Source organism: Cottoperca gobio, chromosome 12 (assembly GCF_900634415.1).
Source record: "Cottoperca gobio chromosome 12, fCotGob3.1, whole genome shotgun sequence".
Lineage (NCBI taxonomy): Eukaryota > Metazoa > Chordata > Actinopteri > Perciformes > Bovichtidae > Cottoperca > Cottoperca gobio.
In genome coordinates this window covers 7475426-7496230 of record NC_041366.1, presented here as the reverse complement: position 1 = coordinate 7496230, position 20805 = coordinate 7475426, and the positions used below count along the sequence as shown (strand labels likewise).

The following is a 20805-nucleotide window of genomic DNA, read 5'->3' as shown; positions in this document are numbered from 1 at the left end:
AAGGGCGGCGTCTGATATTTAAAGATCCTGCAAGCATTCAGTCAGCACTTTCCACAAATAGAAAATAAAACAAAAGCTGAGCAAGTCCCTAAAGTAGTTTCTCCTCCAGGCCCTGGTGCTGCCACGTTTACGGGACAATCCGTCTATTCTTGGGAAAGTAAAGCCCTGACAGCCAGACGGGAGCCAGGGAGAGACCCAGCGCTGGTAATAGCTGACATTAACTTGTAAACAACGTAGGGAAAATAAAAGGGTGGGAGAGGTCATTAATGCTGTTTCATTGTACAATGTTAGCTAATATTGTTTTTTTGAAAGTTTTATTTAACTTGGTGATGAAGAATGATTGGGTTCCCAGTTGGGTTGAATTGCATTTGAATATTCTATTCAATCAAAGAGCCATTGTTGCCATCTGTAGTCCACAAAAAAACATAATTTTGTACAACCTGTTCTCATTATCAACTCGTCACATATGGATGCTTTGTCAGGGCCCCTTGATGTCATTTTTTTAACAGACTGGGTACCCCTTGGCGTAAAACTATGCCGCTCCACTACGTTAGCAGTTTGAAACACGTGGTTATGTTTAGGGAACAAAAATACTTGGGTCAGATTTAGGAAAACATTGTGGTTTGGGTTTAGTTTGACTCCGTAATTTACGTGATGTACAGTCAACGTAAATAATTCAGCGTCAACTTTTAGTTTCACAAGGGACACAATCATCGGTCTCCTGGGTGAAAGTCATGTACCCGTCCTCCACCCTAAGCAGACTTTTTTGTCGCTCCTTAAACATAGTCACCTGACTTTTGGAGCACTTGCTCTGAGTAGCTTATATTGCTGCAGATTGATTTACATTTGAGTAAGTTGAAAGCCTGATGTTAAAGGGGGCCTTGTGCGGGAAAAAATAAAACACTGATCCTGTATTATCTGAAGCACATGAGAGCAAAATAGGACAAAGCATATGAGATATATGAATTGAATAACCATTACAGTAAATATTACATCTAAAATAGGCAGGTATGGATGGCTAGGAAAACAACGGTGTCAAACAACAATGTAGCATAGCAATTTTGACAAACAGTGCAAATGCAAATTAAATGAATGTACAACTTGGCTGATTGGAGACAATTTGAAGCAGGTGGGTAGGTCAGGTCAGGTAACTGCAAGACTTATCAGTGAAAGTGGTAACAGGTGAGTAGGTGGGGGGGAGGTCAAGGGACAGGAAGGAAAGGGGGGGAGGGGTCGTAGTCATTGTTTGGTTGACAGGTAGAAAATGGCCATGAACAGGTTTGGACAATTAGGAATGTGGCTTTAGTAAGGAAAAGAGAAGCAGATTATGACACCAATCAAGATCAATCAATTTTCAAGGACATCAAATTTGTCACGGTTATTAATTCCCATCTGTTGGGGTTTTCTTGCCACATTAAGGTTTGACATTGTAGCAGCAGCACCATGTTTGTTACACTAAAGTTTCATAAACTGGAATGGAATTAGACAAAAGCAGGAAAAGCAACAGCAATGTTAGTGTGTTGATAAAAACATAAGCCTGGCCATTCATTCATCTTTATTATTATATGAGTTATTTAATAAATCAACTTATTTTTGCAGAGTCAAGCTATTAACCTGGCTCAAGTTTGTAACAACATGGAGTACAGTTTTCAAGTGGTCGTACAAACATTCCTTGTGACGACAGGGATAATCAGGTTGAGGGTGACTAGGCTTTGAGCTGCTTGTTAAGCCTCTAATTGTGTTACATAGTTCAGTGTCCAGATGACATTAAACAGCTAGAAATGAAAGACTGACAAAGCTCAGCGCAGGCTGAGACATTGTTGGATTAGACCTGTGAACTCCTGACCTCTTGTGGCTGAAATTAGTATAAAACTATATAAAATACAGATACAATTTGTTGGAAGATTATTTCTGGTCAGTCAATATATTAACATATGCAGTGTAGTAAAAAGTTGGAATGGAGTATTGCCAGTAGACCCTCCTAAAGTCTTTTTGCTCTGTTATGAAATCAATTCTAAGATTTCTATTTTTATAGAATGTGTATTTTTTTGCTGGTAAACTAATTCCAATGACTCAGTAACAGAAGGAGAGGGCTTCAGAATTATACAAATGATCCTGGTTATTATATAAATATTTCTATTTTAAGAATTATAAAACATAATGATACTAATGATAATAATATACTTGTCATGATCTTGGTTTTTCTACTTCCTGTTTTATGTTGAAATGTTCACTCCCCTTTGTGTCATATCTAGTTTTACTTCCTGTGTTTTCCCTCCTGTGATTGTTTTCCCTGCCCTGATTGGATCCTCCTGTGTCCAATCACCCTATCCTCGTGTCTTTGTCTGCCTCCTCCAGCTGTGTCCCGTTCTTGTGATTAGTGTCTATGTATACATACCTGTCTGTGTCATTTGTTCCTTGTCAGTTCGTCAACTATGTTACCCAATTACTGCAACTCCTTGTTATCAGGTTGTCCCAAAAAGTCGCTTAAGACTCTTCAGTTGATCCAAAATGCAGCGGCACGTGTATTGACAAGAACAAGAAAACGGGATCATATTACTTCTGTATTAGCTGCTCTGCAACTGGCTCGTGGTAAAATACAGAATAGAATTCAAAATCCTTCTCCTGACTTACAAAGCAATTAATGGTCAGGCTCCAGCATATCTTAAAGATCTCATAGTACCTTCTAAACCAACTAGAGCATTGCGCTCCCAGACTGCAGGGTTACTTGTAGTTCCTAGAGTCTCTAAGAGTACAATGGGAGCCAGAGCCTTCAGCTATCAAGCTCCTCTCCAGTGGAACCAGCTTCCAGTTTGTGTTCGGGAGGCAGACACACTCTCCACATTTAAGAGTAGGCTAAAGACTTTCCTTTTTGATAAAGCTTATAGTTAGGGCTGGCTCAGGTTTGCCCTGGATCAGCCCCTAGTTATGCTGCTATAGGCTTAGACTGCCGGGGGACACCTCCCTACTCTCTTCTTTCTCTTCCTCTCTCCTCCCATCCCTCTCTTCTTATCCCTCTCTATCTGTATGCATTTATGTAAATGTATGTTACTAACTCATCATCCGGGGCATCATCCCCGGAGTTTCTGTGTCTCATGTGGCAGATTGCCACTGATAAAGTTTATGTCAGGATCATGAATCGTGGCTGCGCCTGCTGCCCTGTTCCTGCTGGAAGCCTTTTTGACATTTTCCTGGATTCATCCAAATTTTCTCTTTTTCAACACATCATTTTCTGTCAAATGTTGTATTTGTACTATGTTGTTTATCCTGTACATACGACATCTATTGCACGTCTGTCCGTCCTGGGAGAGGGATCCCTCCTCAGTTGCTCTCCCTGAGGTTTCTTCCATTTTTCCCCCTTTAATTATGGGGTTTCTTTTAGGAAGTTTTTCGTTGTGCGATGTGAGGGTCTAAGGACAGAGGGTGTCGTAACCTGTCTGTAAATCACACTGAGACAAATGTATAATTTGTGATATTGGGCTATACAAATACATTTGATTTGATTTGACCTGGTGTATTTGGTCCTATGGCTCCTGGTGTTCCCTTGTTTCCAGATCCTGGCTTATTTTGTAAGCTTTTGTTTAATAAAGCTCTCTTTTTGTTAAACACTGTGTGCTGCGTTTGGGTTCTCCCCTTTTTCCATAATTGTAACAGAAAAATGGTCCCAGCAGTTATACAAATGATTTTAATTTTATTTATATTCCACTATTATGTCTTTTTGGGCAATGGAAGGAAGCCACTTGTGGGAGCGACCAATAGGTTCTTATTAGAAAGGTGGCTAACAAACCCTGGTTGAAGCGTCCTCTGCCTGAGGAAATCAGGGATTTCGTCAACCTCGCCAATCAGTACTCACCTGGCCCTGGAAGGTCCTCTGAGTCTCCAGAGGACTTCCAGGCTTTGGAGCAAAAGATCCAGACGGCGCCATACAAGCTCACAGGCCCCAGTTCCTGCCACTGAGCCTGCTGAACAGTCCCCTTCTCCAGCGCTCCCAGACTCCCGTTGAGACCACTTATCCAGCGCTCCAAGACTCCCGACGAGTCACTAGAGCAGTTCCGGCCTCCAGAGCAGCTCCGCCCACCTCACCGGCCTCCTGAGCATTTTTACATCAAATTTATCTAAATTTACTCAAAAAAGGCTCTTGATCAAAACACTGTTGTCTGACATCCGGGCAAATTCTAGGAAGATAGTGGGCTATTTTAAAAGCAGCACCACTGCAAAGGTGAATTACTTTATTATTTCATTGCAAAATTCCAAATGACACTGTTTTGGGGGTCCCAGTAGCTCAACCGGTAGCACATGCGTCCCATATACAAAGGCTTAGTCCTTGCCCACAGCGGCCGCCACAGGTCGAGCTCGACCTGTGGTTTGCTGTATGTTGTTCCTTCTCTCTCTCCCCCCCTTCACAATCTGTACTTCTCTATCATAAAGGCATGAAAAGCCCAAAAAAAACCCTGTTTTGTTTAAGTTGCTGCTGCAGTGACACTTGAATTAATCACTTTTGTTGGCTAATTTTATAGGAGAGGCTGACACTGGTGCCGGAGCAGATGGGCCAGCCGGCACTGAAGCTAATTCAAGAGTTGGATACACACTGGAACAGCACATACCATATGCTCCAACCTGTTTGTGACCTCAGGGAACCTGTATGAGCAGCTTTGGTAGGCTTACGCACTGATGTTGCCCCACTCTCATCGGAACAGTATGAAATTATTGCAGAATGTGTCATAAAGCCATCTTTTAAGATTGTGTGGTTAACCCTTTTTATGACTGTTGCATGTTATATATATTGTTGTGATTTTAATGTTGTTGTGCGCTATCGTGGAGAATATTTAAATATTTGCATGCTTCCTTTAACCTTTTCCACGAACTGTCATAACAAAGACACACAGACGCGTTGCTAATTGACACACCTGAACCCAGCTAAAATCAGCGATCTCATACGCCAGTTGCCGACTCCACTCCCCTATAAATACGTCACATTACCTGCTGAACCAGACCTTACAGGATGTTTCCCTCACCGCGCACTGATCCTCCTCAGCTCCTCCTCGTCTGGTGAACCAGACCTTGAAGGATGTTTCCAGGACAGTTGCTGCCTTGCCTCCCCACAGATCGGACCGGATCGGATCCCTTTTGCTCCTCGCCGCGCACTGACGGGAGGATGTTTCCCAGGACAGTTGCTGCCTTGCCTCCCCGCAGATCGGACCGGATCGGATCCCTCTTGCTCCTCGCCGCACTCTATCGACAGTCCCGCTGAAGCACGCCCTTTCCCTGGCACAAGGGAAAACGAGGAGTGGTTGTCCCATATTAACTGGACTGGACTTTTGGTATTTTTGCCTGAACTATTGCTTGACACATTGAACATTATTTTAACTATTAACCATTAACAAGGTGTTTTAAAGTAATGTTGCAATAAAAGTAAATCACTTTATACGTTTCTTGGTGTCATTCTCGCTGTGTTGGTGTGGCCAGGAATCCGAACCTTTTAGATAAATGTGATGTTAGCAGGCTAGTCTAGTCCGTTACATTAGTGGCATTGTCGGCAGGATTCCCTTTCCACACCATACAGTGCAGAATGGCAGATGATGAATATGAAGTTGCAAGCCCCAGTGTGTCACCAGAAAATGGGGGCAGGCTGGGAAATACTATTACAAGCCAGCCTGTGGTAAATGCAATGGTGATGCCTTGGTTTATGGGTGTTCCATGGATCCCAAAGTTAAATGGTGACAAAGGTCAAATGTGTTTTTCTGAAGGGCATTGGCAGGTTCAGGCGATGCTGAGGGCACAAGGGTTGAATGAGGAACAGAAATTTTATTTTATTTTTGGGGCACTCGAAGGTAATGCAAAAAGGGAGATGCGGCTTCTTGACACCACCAAACTCTCAAGTAGCAAAGGCCCGATATGGTACAACTTCAGGTGCGTAGAAATCCTACAATGTCCTTACGTGAGGTGTCTAGTGAAATCAGAGCTTTAGAAACTGAACTAAAGATGGAGTCTGCCTGTGCATCACGTGTTACAGTGCCACAGCCATGACCGGCCATGGCATCACCTAGCCTGGAAGAATGGTGAGACACAGTGAGAACGGAGCTCAGGAAAGAAATGAAAGACCAACTGCCTATTCTTAAAGAAATTCTTATAGAAGAGATCAAACGCCAACTCTCCCCACAAAATGCTCCAGTTGGGCACAAAGACTCCACCCCACCCCCTACCAGACAGGTATGGACGGTAAGATTGTCGGGACAACAACTGTTAAAGGGTGGGAGGAGTGTCATAAAGCCATCTTTTACGACAGTGTGATGTATGGTTAACCCTTTTTATGACTGTTGCATGTTATATATATTGTTGTGATTTTAATGTTGTTGTGCGCTATCATGGCGATGAACTCTTGTTGTGTATAAATATTTGCATGCTTCCTTTAACCTTTTCCACGAACTGTCATAACAAAGACACACAGACGGGTTGCTAATTGACACCTGAACCCAGCTAAAATCAGCGATCTCGTACGGCAGTTGCCAACTCCACTCCCCTATAAATACGCCACATTACCTGCTGAACCGGACCGGATCGGATCCCTTTTGCTCCTCACCGCGCACTGACGGGAGGATGTTTCCAGGACAGTTGCTGCCCTGCCTCCCTGCAGATCGGACTGGATCGCTGATCCCTCTTGCTCCTCGCCGCACTCTATCGACAGTCCCGCTGAAGCACGCCCTTTCCCTGGCGCAAGGGAAGACGCAGAACGGTTATCCCATATTAACTGGACTTGACTTTTGGTATTTTTAAACCATTTGCCTTAACTATTGCTTGATACATTGAACATTATTTTAACTATTTATTAACGAGGTGTTTTAAAGTAATGTTGCAATAAAAGTAAATCACTTTATACGTTTCTTCGTGTCATTCTCGCTGTGTTGGTGTGGCCGGGAATCCGAACCTGTTAGATAAATTTGATGTTAGCAGACTAGTCCTATTCACTTTGTAATCAATGAGCATTATATCACTGGAGACACTGCTCAATCCCAGGTTTAAAAAGATAGGCTTATTTAGCCCCAATGAAGCAGCAGATGCCGAGAAGAGGCTCACTCTAGAATGTGTTACTGTTATACGTAACGGCGCGTCTTCCTCATCGTCATCACAACCGCACATATCAGAAGCTTCTCAGCCTGTGACTCAAGGTAATGGATACTGGATACCTTCTAATCGTGTTATTGTATTTAGTCACTTACAGCCGGTTTGTCAGTCTTAGGTAGCAAACTGTGGCATCATTTGGACACCACAGTCCTGCAGACGAGGACCCAAAATGTCACTGCGGACGCAACAGTGAAGGTCCAAATTTACCTGGGTGAACCAAACATTGGAAGATTGGAGAACCCCAGATGTATTTTCTAAAGCAGGCGAAATCATCAACAACAAAAAGAAACCGCCTGAGGCCCAGCACTGGAAAAGTTGTTTTTAAAAATTAATAAAATGTCCCTATTTTACGGGTTACATGTTGTCGCTCAACAATAAGCATAACAATAACAATAAGCACAGTCACAAACCAAGTAAAACAAGCACCTTCACATCACAACCCTCTCCCCAATTTGTTTCCACTTTCCCTTTTGACCCTGCAATTGTATCATAAAGACAGACACCATATTAACAAGTTCATAATTTATGTATTGGCATCACAAACATCATTTATTTATTGAATTCAAAGCTTCACACACCAAAGCCATGGTGTCATTATAATCACTGCCTGTTTTACATTTATTGTCCACTTGATGGCACAGTAGAGCAAATGAAGCAGCATGAAGCTTCGGCCCATGAGTGAACCAATTTGATGGAAAGATTCATGAAGCTTCATCTCAGCATCTCTACTCGCCGTCACTACCAAATACTGAAAGCAAGTGAACTGAAGGTGTTCACACTCTGGAAACCAAACACAAAGTGAGCGAAAGAACAGGCTTTTAAAACTTTGTCCAACCCAGCTGTGACAAATCTCTCTTAACGAGCAGCCTGCCAGGAGAGCAGCTGCTGCCACTCAAGAGGACTGTCAATCAAATTAGTCAGAGAGAAACACAGAATGAATCAAAAACATACTAAAATCGATACAAAGGTTTCATTCAACTGAAAGATTTTGATAAAACACTTTTTTTGCCTCAAGTTGCCTGAGGTTAAAAAGACCTTCTCGGAGTTTGCAAGGTCACAAATATATGATACCTCCTAGGGGACTTCACCTGCCTGACCCACTGATTTGTTTGGATGCGATGTGCACACATTATTTTAAAGTAGACTTCTATCAGAGCAGCTCACAAAACCTTCTCAGGCTTGAGAAAAGGTCTCAACACTGACACATTATGGGAGTATTTCCACGTTTTACTTAAACTTCACTTCTATCCCTTGGCAAAATAGTTTAACATTGATACTTAATGTTTTCTGTATTGTATGATCTGCTTATCCTTTTTGATTGACAGTCAGATTTGAATGTGATAACCTTTTCAGTCAGTAAAGACAAAAGGAGTGCAAATATGAATTGAATTTCTTTAAATCTGAACAAGAAGTCATCATAGCACTATTTAAAATGAAATATTATATGGAAAATATTTAAAAACTTAACTACACTACACTAGTTAATGGTAACAGCTATGCCCATCATGGGCCGAGAGAGGTACAATGAGTTGGTCGGGGAAAAAAGGGGTAAAGGTTTGGATTGTAGGGATGAGGAAGAGCAGCAGTTGAAACTTCAAGGCAATTAGGCAACACAGGTGGCCATGACCTCAACAACCGATGTACTGAAAGAAATAAACATTGTGTAACAAATCTAAAAGTGCCTTTCTATCTTAACAGTCGTATTCAAGATAATTGCGGTGTGGGCAGTTATAATCTTTAATGTGAGCCGTTATGCACCAACGCATCAACAATGATAATCAAACTGCAGCTTTTTAAATGTCTTGTTTGCTATAATTCCTAAAAGCGGCAATAATAGCCAGTATCAAAACATTTACCATCACATGTAATTTAGCTTATTAACGTAAACGTTTTCAAAAGTAACGTTAAAATCAAGTGTTCCAAAGAAAGAACATTTAAATGCAGGTTAATTGATTTGCTTCAAATTAAACGTTGCGTTGATTCACAGTAACACTGGCCAAATTTCTACATGTTTTTACTAAATCTAGTGTCACAAATTGCGTATATATATATTTGAAACACCTCTGGTAAAATGGGACGACCAGCAACAAGACCACAAGGTTGGCTGTTAGCTAGATAGCACCGCTGGGTAGCATATAGCCTAGCTGGTTAGCCTGAGCTAGCTTGGTAGCTTTGAGCTAGGTGGGCGTGTTTTAGCTGCCAGGCCAGCCTCAGCTACACCTCTTTGTTCATTTTTTGATTAGGCGGGAGTTAGGCGGTGTCGTCACTGCCAAGATGGCAATGGTTGATCGGATCAGCCCACTTTGAGCTTCACATCGTATCTTCCGAAATCTACAGGTGACGTCACGAAAACTACGTCCATTATATATACACTATTGTTTAGGTAATGAGATTTTAAAGTTGTATCTAAGATTTACAGGCAGCATAGCCACAACAACACATTATGGTGACAGGTCCCATTTTAATTTATGATAAACTAATACTCTATTGCAACTAAGCATTGTACTGAATTGAAATAATAAATTATGTAATAACATTTAGTTTAGCAGAATGTCCCTTTATCAGTATAAACAGCTCTGAAAAGCAACCAATTGGATAAAATTGGAAACAAGTTTATTAGCTTTGCCAATTTAATCTAAAACTACAATTGGTAACTTAATTTTAACAGTTTACCTGACAGTAGTGCATGAAATAGATAATCTGTGAAAGAATCAGGTTCCTCTGCCTTCCCCATGAGTGCTCCTAATGGCATTTGCAAGATTACACCACGCACAAACGAAAACAACCAACCAGAGCCAAAGAGTCTCTCGCGCAGTGTCAATCACTGTTGATGAACTCCGATCAAACTGTCACACGAGACAGCGAAATATGAATCAAGTTTCTGTTGCTGCATTGTTTATTTCTCGTCTCAAATCTTTTCAGAAACATATTTTAGTGTACTGTTTAGCTTTAACATGAGAACGTTTGTGGTGCTTGAAGTTTTGCCATCCAAGTTTTTTTCCCTTCTGTGAAAACGTTTTGGCAGGAGAAAAATACTGTTGTACTTCTCATTTCGGCCACCAGAGTGCGACACTAAATATGACAAAAAGCATTTATGTTTTTTTTCAGGTGAGTTTCAAGAAAGACATGACAGTAATTTTACAGAACTTGCTAGCACACAATATATGTACCTTGTGTTTACAGGACATGGCAAAATTAAAACTCACATGGAATAAAACATGAACACTTTCTGTTTAGAGCATGGGGTAGTGCACTTCAGACTCTTGTGGCTGAAATTAGTATTAAAACAACAAAGACTGAGAAAACGAGCTTGAAAAAAGATTTGTTTTTCATCTGTCAAAACTTATTTATGTCACTGATATTAATGTTAAGCTCTAATGGTTTTATATATATTTAAATATACCTGAACAGAGACTTCAACGTAATGACAGTTGTATGTTCAAAAAGTCAAATTATGATGTCAAAACATCATAATTAAGCTACTGTGATTCATTACATTACTTTACAGTTCATTTGGCTGACGCTTTTGTCCAAAGAGACTTACAAAAAGTGCAATGATTCAAAGCTGTAAGACAATAAAACATGAACCAAGTCTGAGAGGAAAACTGAACAGAGGCGCTACATATAAGACTATACAATGACTGGAGTGCATAATGACATTAAACTCATTAACATTAATTGTATGCTGTAACATGATGGCCTTGACCTCATATAATGAAATGTACATGTATTGGTGATCATATCTCACTTTTTACATTAATTGACCAAGTTACATACATTACGTGTTACATATGTTAAATTATTCTTCAAAAAAGGCCTATGGTTGAACATCTTCAAAATCAGGAAAGTGTTCCTTCTATTCTTTCAAGTTATTATCTGTCACCAACTAAGAAATTAAAAAAAATCTGCAAATGTAGTTCAACTGTTAAATATGTATATTAAACATTTACATGTATTCAAAAGCTTAAATGATAATAATTCAATATGATCAATACGCTCTTTCTCAGCCTCCTCCACACATGGGGCTTCGGCTGCCAGGATGTGGAGCTTCCCGTCTGGAGCCAGGTAGCAGGTGACGGTTTCAGGGTTCGGCCCTTTAGGCAGTTCAAACTCCCGTGTGAAATCCTGCCGTTTGTAAGAGTAGGAGCCTTTCTCGTCTTCCTGCTTCTTCTCTGTCTTCCCGCTGACTTTCAGCTTCCTGCCCTCCTGCCTGACAGACAGCTCCTCTGGAGAAAAGCCCTGAGTGTCCAGAGTCAGGCCTAAGGGCTCTCCCTCTTTCTCCAGATGGTAGGAGACTGTAGGTCGCAGGGCCACACTGGTTTGGAAAGCTGTGTCTCCTGCAGGATCTTGTGTTGTAGTTTGTCCATCATCTCTGCACTAGAGCTCCTGTATGTTTCTCTGCAGTAGATCATGCTGGTGCAGCAGAGGTATGACCTCTGACCTCAGACTGCGTGCAGGCCAGTAGAACTCTATGAATGGACTGAGGGCAGACTGGAATCCATGAGAGCACAGCATCTTCAGTGTGTGAGTCCTCTTGTTGAAGTGTGTCTTCTCTTCTGTGTTGCTTTCTGTCTCCGCAGTGGGACTGTCCCAGCTTTTATATTCTAACTGCAGGAGCTCCAGAGTGTTCAGGAGTTTTCCTGCCATTACCACAGCTCTCCACTGGGCGGAGCTGTTACTCAGCTGATCATTCCTGTGTGTTCATGGTTTCTATGACTCATCTCAGTTTAGAGATTCAAGATACAGGAGAGTAGTGTTTTGTTTTGTTTTGTTTTGACTTTGTTGAGTACGTATGTTATCAGTAATAATGTTTTTAATCAATTCAAGAGAATCACTGACACCTGTACATAAATAATAATAATAATAATAATAATACTGCATGCGCTTTTTACCATATTTACTGGAATATATTGATCAAAAGGCATTCAGTTATTCAAATAATAAAAGGTGAGAGGAAATGGAGAGTTCATGATGTAAAAATGAACTCTCAATAGTGTTAAAAAAATTACAGTCTCTAATCTTACAGCATTGAACTTTTGCACATCCCCGATCAACACCCTGCAGAAAACTGCACAACCCTCTCATTCAACAGAACGGCACATACTACAGTTATGAATGTGTTGTATTTATATTTTATATTTATGTTCTTCACTTTGCATTACTTTACCTGTATTTTATTGCCTCTATATATGTGTATTGTATATGCCAATCAGCAAAGCAAATTCCTTGTAAGCGAATAACTTACTTTGCAATAAACCTTATTCTTATTCTGATTTTAGGCTCACTTAGAAATGTAACCAGACCTCAACAAACAGCCTTCCCATTTGAGAAGATGCTCTAAACTTTTTTTTAAAGGCCTCTCAAAGTATTCACATGTTGTATGTGTGAAACCTGTAATGACATGTTAGGTTTGTTAACATGTGTTGTGTGTTGGTTTGTTGAAGAGGGGGGTTTAGGTGGAACCCAGAAACATTTTGTACTTTCACTACACTCCTTATGGGGACACTTTGTCTTTTTTGCTCAGTGCTCAATAAGGAACATAAAGAAACTACAGTCACAGAGGTTTAGAAAGATAAGGTGGAAATTAAAGGTAGAAATCTATGTACTGCCTCATCTGAATTACGCTCATATTTCTAGATATACATTTATTGTCTCTTATTTAGTATTTACACATGTATTTTATCTTTGTGCATTTTTATTTTATTTTATTATTTATTTATTTTTAATTTGCTTATTTCTGATACTGTTCCAACCTCCTCTGTTCTATATCTGTGACTGTTCATGGATATAATTGTATAATTATTTTTATATAAATGGAAATGAGCATTGGTATAACAAAATAGTGTAATCTTGCCTGTAGTGCAGAGAATAAAATCCCCATAAGATCCGATTTTGAAGACAAAAGGTTTTTCCTGCAACACACTTTTAACACCTCTGCATTGATCTATTTAAAAAGTCGACGTTTCCGAAATGTGACCGAAACATCAACAACATCTCCTTTTTAATCAATGCAGAGGTAATTGAAGTGTGTGGGGGAATGACCTTTTATCTTTGAAATCCAATCACAATATTTGAAGTATGAAACTGTGGGCAAAAACACCCTGAGTGGAGATGAATATTTGCCTTTGCTGGGACAAATCCTATCAATTATTTTGGGACAGTATCTAATAAAACTGACTTTCAGTGGTTTCACTGGATCTTAATTAATCCTATCAGTGGAATGTGTGAAAGAGGCTGCCGAAACAAGCTCCTTTCTCTTTTTATGAATGAATGCCGAGTCCTCGTGATCCAGCCAGCCAATGAGCTGCTCGCACCTGCATCATTTGCAGCTCTGCAGCAACAAGAGGTCACTACACTTCAGAAAACGTGGAGGAGAGCGCCCACAGTAGCGACAGCTTGCAGCCAATCAGTCAATCAGTCAATCAGTCAGGCCTTCCTGCGCACATACAGAGACGTTACAAACGGGCTCATTATTTTCACAACAGATCGTGATGCCGCTGAAAAACGGCAACACCGTGGGTGTGGAGAGACGCATGGACCTGGCCTCGCTCTTCTGCATGATCGGGCGACACGGTCCCGCCGTGGCTCTGGCTGTGATAGCGATGGTGTCTGTGCTGGCGGGGATCATCATCTACCGGACCGTGAGGGGGAAGCGGAGGAAGGCCGCAGCCGCCGACGGTGACGGCACGAGCCCCGGAGCGGAGAGAGACGCATCGGTGATCCAGCAGTCAAGCTCGGAGGAATCGCACAGCCCCGATGAGTCAACAGGTAAAAGATCCACACATAACGGAATGTTAACCTATAGGTGATGGGGATTGTGTTCAAGACCTCTGCCTTTATTCATATAAAGTGCTGAGGAATATACACATATGATACGGTAGTTTAAATGTATTTAACTTTACATAATGTTAGTATTTATATAGTGCGAGTTATGTTACAGGGATGATATTACTATAAAGCCATTATTAACTCTAGAGTAGACCTTTAGTAAAACCTGACCTCATAGGTTACTGATGTAAATAGACATTTTTAAGGATAGATTTATCAGCTAGTACAAATATGTATAGTACATGTTGACATTGTTATCTGGAGTATTTCCACACTACTTTATATTTCTACTCTACTGCAGTTGCACCACAATTCAGAGGGAAATAATTTACTTTGTTCTTTTACTACATTTGTCTGACAGTTGTGGTTGTTGGTTACTTACTACAGTCCTGTACAAACTCGAGCTACTTGTACTTGACTATTTCCTTGCTATTATAATTATTCTACAAGTTTGAGTGAAATAATGTACTTTTTTATTTTTTACTACATTTAAGTTACTATTTACTTTCCAGAGAAGGATTTTACAAACACATTTTTTATTGATAATTAATAATACTTTTGATTAATTATCAAAAATATGAAAGCCCCATTGGTCAACCCTACAATATCATCACAATATCGAAGAATTTAGTAAAAATGTTTTGATATTTTTTCATATTGTCCTTCACTAAATAAAATAATGACATGTGATGCATTGTTATAGGTTGAACTACCCTACAGTAAATACAAGGGTTAACACTGGCTCAACTTGTTCCAACTATAATTTAAAAAATGCTGCTTACACATGTATGCATTTGCATCCGTAATAATAATGAACGAATATAATGTGTAATAATTATGATTACTATCTCTGAATTATGAGTTACCTTTGATACTTTGGGTACATTTAGCTAATTTTAGTATATACTGGATTCATCTAGAGACACACAGATAAACACAGACACAGTTGACCAATAAGTGTTCACATGAGAGATTTTTATCAGGTCAAATAAATCAACAAACTATTGTTGCCGATTGCATTGATTACTTACCCTGTGATTAGATCTTGTGCTGTGTTGTCATTTTAAAAGAAACAACAAAAAAGGTGGAGAAGACTATGTGCACAAATAAACCAATATATCTGTTCTTTGTAAACCGATGCTCCTCTCCTTAAATATTACAATTTGAACTAACCGAGAGACATTTAATTAGCACTAACTACTCTCTAGTCATCTATTCTGACATACATTTAAAGAAGTACATCCTAGAAATTAATACAAAAATAAGCTCTATGTTATTATTGTGAAGTATTTGCAATGTATTGTAAGTGTTCTTACTGTGTCACATTTTCCCCCCTTATAGACGTGAGTGATGAAGGCTCATCAGACGTGAAGGAGGATGTTTATCTGATTCAGGGTGACCTCAAAATCAGGCACCGCCGTGCTGCTCCTGAGAAGACCCCTCCACCTTTTTCCCCTCCTGAGAGTGACAGCCAAGTACCAGACAACAAACACACCACTTCAGATGACACAGAGGAAGTGGTAGTTGTGAGGGACTCTTATGAAGTAGCAGAGACGTATGCAGAAGAGGCCACTCAGAGCCTGCAAAGTGAGGCTTACACTGAGGCTGAAATGCTGCTGGAGGATGTTGTTGATTGCCAGGATGTGTTTGAAGAGATCCAGGATAATGATAGCTGCTTGAACGAGCCTGGGCAGATTAATGATGAGAACCACGGGGAGGAAGAGAAGGTAAGCAGCCATTTATCTCAGAGTGAGGTTATACATGCAAAGTACAGACAAATTCAAACTTCATCCGTCACAGTCCATTTAAATGGATAGTTTGAATGCCCTCAGTTTGGAGAAAGAGTCACAGTTACCACAAGGAAGCCAAGCAATGTGCTGCTGTGGACAGGGACAGCAGCGAAACATAAAAGAAAGGCCCATCAAAAAATAACTATCAGTTTAAGTGTACACTATATTTAGACTTTTTTCACCGCTCTACCTTGCCCTGAGTCGGCCCTTTCTGACGAGAAACTGAAGCTGTTAAATCCATCTATGCTATTGCCAAAACTACCAGACTTCAGTGGAAAGAAACTACATTTTTAAATGCAGAACACAGGAGTTCCTAGTCTACCGCTGCCTTGATCGGTGAGTTTGTTTGTGTAATTGTTTAATTTTGGTTAGTTCTGAATCACCAAAGTTACACAATAACACAAACAAACCAGTGTGGTGGCTTTGGGAAGAGCATAGATCCAGATCAAATTCAGTTCCCTGTCTGAAACATAGACTGCATATCTGTCTAACGGCAAGGTAGAGATTGAAAATATTCTAAATATAGCATACATATCATTAAAATATGATTAGCTGACGCCCTTGTGCACAGCAGTACATTGCTTATCTTCCGTGACGTAACTCCTGTCTGCTTCTCCAAACTTGGGATGTGCCAATTTATTAACTATGGATGAGTACGTCATACAAATCCACTTAAAAACATCCAAACTATTCCTTTAAAACGTGTTGAGTATTGAGCTTTAGAGGTATTGGTAGATGATTTTTCTTGATACCCTTTGGAGAGAGCCACATTCCAGTCTAAGTGCTATGTTGAGCTCAGCTAACCAGAGCTGTAATTTAAGATTTAGCAGACAAATATGAGACTGGTATCTATCTTGTCATCTAACGCTCAGCTAGAGAGAAAATACATGCATTTGTCAAATGTGTCTGAACTATTTCTTTAAGAATTTGGAGCACCAACCCAGAGGGAATATTTCTCTCCCCTACAGTTCAATTTTCCCTAAATCGTCATTCTCTCTGTAGTTTCAGACTAGCACAGAGTAGGAGATCAGCCACAGGCAGTTTGTCTGTCTTCAAGTATTTTGAGCTACTTTCTGACCTGGAAATATTCACGTTCTATTCATGTATCTAGGTGTCGAAAGCAGAATGCCAGGAAGATGAGGAAGTGACCACAGACGAGGAAGTTTCTGACAAGACAACCAGAGAAGAGGAGCACAACTTCCTGTGTGCTTTGAACAATCCGGTGTGCTTCGAACAAATGAGTGAAAACATAGATGATGACAGTCTGCAAGTTATTAAAACCACAAAAAGCGTGGAGTCCAACTCGGAGGAGCCAGTCACTCATATAGAGGATGTAACTGTTCCCTGCGTCTGTTATGGCATGGACGAGTTTGAGGAAGAGAATCCAGATGGTATTGATTGTAGTAGTTATTCCGGCAATAATCGCCTCTCTCCGGAGGAGGAGGAGGAGGAGGAGGAGGAGGAGGAGGAGGAGAAGAAAAATGAGAGTGAGGAGGCAGAGGAGGAGTGCTTAAAGGCTGATAGTCATGATGATGGTCTGTCAGGTATCACCACTGATGCAAAAGCTCAAATCTCAGGCAATACAGATTTCCCTGACTTGTCATCGGATTGTCAACACTCACAGAAAGAAGATAAATTAGCTCCATCTATGGATGAAGACACCGTTTCTACTATCCTTGGCCCTCAAATGTTGTCACATGAGACAGAAAATCAGCCTGAAAACCACGTGAATGACACAAGTGTGATACTGGCTGTAGAACACAATGACCCTCTTGTTCAATGTTGCTACGAAGACGAACAAGATGTCCAAATGCTAAGAAATGAAGCTTTGGATGAGGCAAGTATCGCTGATGTTCCTCATATAGTTGCTTGTGATGGTGAAAATAATACTACCCCTGTAATGGTGAAAGTGTTTCACAAGGTGAGTGTTGGTGCTGACAATGTAACCGTTTCTAAAATAGTTGAAGAAATATCTCACCTGCCATTCATTTGCCAATACCAACAAAGTGACCACGTGGAAAATAATGAAACTTTGGACGAGACGAGGGTCGATTGTGCAACTGATCCAGATGCTTGCAATAATGATAGCTGCACTGCACTTTTAATGTTTGAAGAAATATCTTGTCCTGACATGTTGTCCTACTCCCAAGACCAACAAAGTGACCGCATGGAAAATAATGAAACTCTTGACAGGAAGGTTCATTCTGCCACTGATGCACCTGCTGGCAATAATGGTACCATTAATTCACTAATAATGTCTGAAGAACTATCTCATCCTGACATGTCTTCCTACAAAGGCCAACAAAATGACCAAATGAAAAATAATGAAGATTTTTCTGAAGTTACCACTGGTGCGGCTCCTGTCATGGCTGAGGACATTAATCCTCCAATGTGTTTCGAGCAATTTGAAGTGAGGGATAATGACATATCAGTTGCTGGTAGTGTTGGTGAAGAGAGTGGGATTTCAAGCATGACTGTCAGCCCTGATGATGGTAACGACTTTGACGTGATCTTTGAAAATATGGTGCTTCCTGTGATGGAACGTGATCTACAGGCTCAAAACAGTCTCTTTGCTGATGATGCAGCCATATCAGTCATTAAAGAGGATATGAGTGGTATGGTGTTCAGGCCTTACACATCCCATCACTCCCAGCCATCCCACAGTGAGCCCAAAGGTTGGACTAATTATAAAAGAGTGGCATCCAACGAGGACATGTTTGGCCATGAGATTGAGAACAGTTACCACAGAATGATGGATCAGTTTACGGCGCAGATTGCAGACAGCGCTACTAGCTTCACAGATAATCTGGAAAAGCTGTCGGACATGAAAGCTGCTGTCAAGGTTGAAGAGGGTAAAGAGAAGAAGGCAGGAGAAGGTGTGGAAAAGGAAGAGCAAACAAAAGCAGAGAAGGAGAAAGAAGAGGACTATGAAAAGACTGAAATCAGTATCATGGAGGCAACTATGGACCATAATGAATGGATCATGGATAGTACCTACCAAGCCCTTCCCTGGATGAATCTTTCTGCCCCATCTTTTGCCCAAGACCATACAAAAACTAACCAGCTTCCCACTGAAGAGTGCCAACACAGCTATTTTGTAACAGACACCACTTGTGTAGATGCAACAGATATTCCATGTTCCACTGAGATCAAACAAACCAGCACTAGCTCCCTTGTTGACGAAAACATGGAAAATAACAAAAAGGTTGTGGCAGTCCAGCCCATGCCCCAGAACGTCATCGTGACCTTCCGCGTCCATTATGTCACCCAATCGCCATACCAGTCAGTATCTGTCACAGGAAACCAGCAGGAGCTGGGGAACTGGAAGGAATTCATCCCGCTCGAGAGAGCCATGGACGGGCACTGGGTCACAGTGGTCAGCCTGCCCTCGGAGAGCCACGTAGAGTGGAAGTTTGTGGTGGTGGACAAGGGTGAGGTGTGTCGCTGGGAGGAATGTGGCAACCGCCTCCTTGACACGGGCTACGGAGATGACCTGCTGGTGCAAAAATGTTGGGGACGCTTGTAAGAGGTGAGGTACGAGGAAAATTGAGAGGGGCATGTTCAATAAGCTTTCATAATGGATACAGAACCAGTTCATTTGTACAGCCCGTCACTTGACCCACATGATGATACAGTAGATTAAGATGACATCTAATACTCATTTATACTGTATTGTATCATAAGTACATCCTACTAAGCATTCGTTATGTACATTTGGGGTCATCGAGGTCTACAGTGTAGGTTAAAACTGGGATATATTTGTTTTTTTAAATGTCAAGGTTACATATAACCATTGTTGTGGTTTTTAACCATATTTGGCCCTGACGCCTAGATGTATTTTGACCTGCAAATTTCCAACACAATGATTACTGGGATGAAATTGAATGAGTCATTTTATGGGACTTTACTTAGAGGATTGCCCTCTTACAGCCAGCGATTTAAATGGATCTTTCAGGGAACTGAAACGATTGCCTTTAAAAGACGGAAGTATTCGATAAAAAGGATTCCTTTGTTGTCTGTGGCAGTATCTGTGATTATGCAAATTGCACCTCTTTAAAAAGGTTGACTTAAGTGTTTAATTTATATAAGTGATGACTTTATTATACTGTCTATATGCTGCTTAAATACTCCCATCAATCTATGAGAATAAATGCACATAGTTCACTTTTACTACAGCAATAATGAAAGCAATAAATATCTACTGTATGACTGGTGTTATATCAGGTATTTTAATATGATTGCCACTAAACTGTGATATAGTTGTAACTTCTATGCTTCTTCCATCTTGTGGGACTGTGCATGCAAGATTGTCCCATTGTTCTATCAATGTGCCTTTTAAACATGATTTTCTATTAATGAGTATCCTGTTATGCAATACTTATACTGATACGACTACTCTTGAATGTCATTAAGGTGGAGTTGGTTACCAAATTAAAAAGTCTTTCTTATCAGAAATATATGTTTGTTATATATGTTAATTCATGGATAGACCGGATTTTCTGAGGTAATTGAAGAGTTTGGTTTCACCAGGAGTTATTCTTATTTTGGGGAAGAAAAATTGTTTCTCACTCTCCAAAAAATATTTAACATGACAATCCATTATTAATTATCGGAATTATTATTATTAACTATTGACATAATCATTTGATGCACTCAAATTAGATTTTCCTTTTCCATACTAAATAAAATATTGTATCATCCAAATGTATCTGGTTTTGTCTTTACTGAAGTTGATCAATTTTGTGTCTGTGTGTATATATATTATTTGTTTTATTCTGGAAAGCACTTAGTGCTTAAGCTTAAAGTGTTATGTAAATTAAATTATGCATTCTTATTACATATACAGTACATCTATATAAAGGATGCAGCGATCCATATTTAAAGAGATATTTGCAGATCTCCAAATTATTATTTTTGAATTCAATATGGCAGGTCCACTTTATTATTTCTCAGCCAGGCACCGACATGTTCAAATGATGTGCTGTTGCTGTCTAAATGTATATGAATCATTACTTGCTGTTGCAATAGACTAACGCATACAGATTTAATCTTCTGGGCTCTTGTG

At 40.3% G+C, this 20805-nt stretch overlaps 1 protein-coding gene across 1 annotated transcript; it reads left to right on the top strand.

Annotated features, from left to right (window-relative positions):
* Window positions 1-13483: 13483 nt before the first annotated feature.
* On the top strand, window positions 13484-20444 carry stbd1 (starch binding domain 1). The gene is made up of 3 exons (XM_029445381.1): window positions 13484-13890; window positions 15292-15677; window positions 16852-20444. Exons 1-3 carry the CDS (start codon window positions 13614-13616, stop codon window positions 19264-19266), a joined length of 3078 nt encoding a protein of 1025 aa, XP_029301241.1. The 5' UTR covers window positions 13484-13613; the 3' UTR covers window positions 19267-20444.
* Window positions 20445-20805: the final 361 nt, after the last annotated feature.

What these genes read in the sequence shown, in the direction of transcription:
- stbd1 (XM_029445381.1), top strand. Translation starts at nt 13,614, where the DNA reads ATGCCGCTGAAAAACGGCAACACCGTGGGTGTGGAGAGACGCATGGAC. An exon ending in CAGCCCCGATGAGTCAACAG is followed by an intron (nt 13,891 to 15,291) that starts GTAAAAGATCCA and finishes CCCCCCTTATAG; the next exon opens with ACGTGAGTGATGAAGGCTCA. An exon ending in ACCACGGGGAGGAAGAGAAG is followed by an intron (nt 15,678 to 16,851) that starts GTAAGCAGCCAT and finishes TCATGTATCTAG; the next exon opens with GTGTCGAAAGCAGAATGCCA.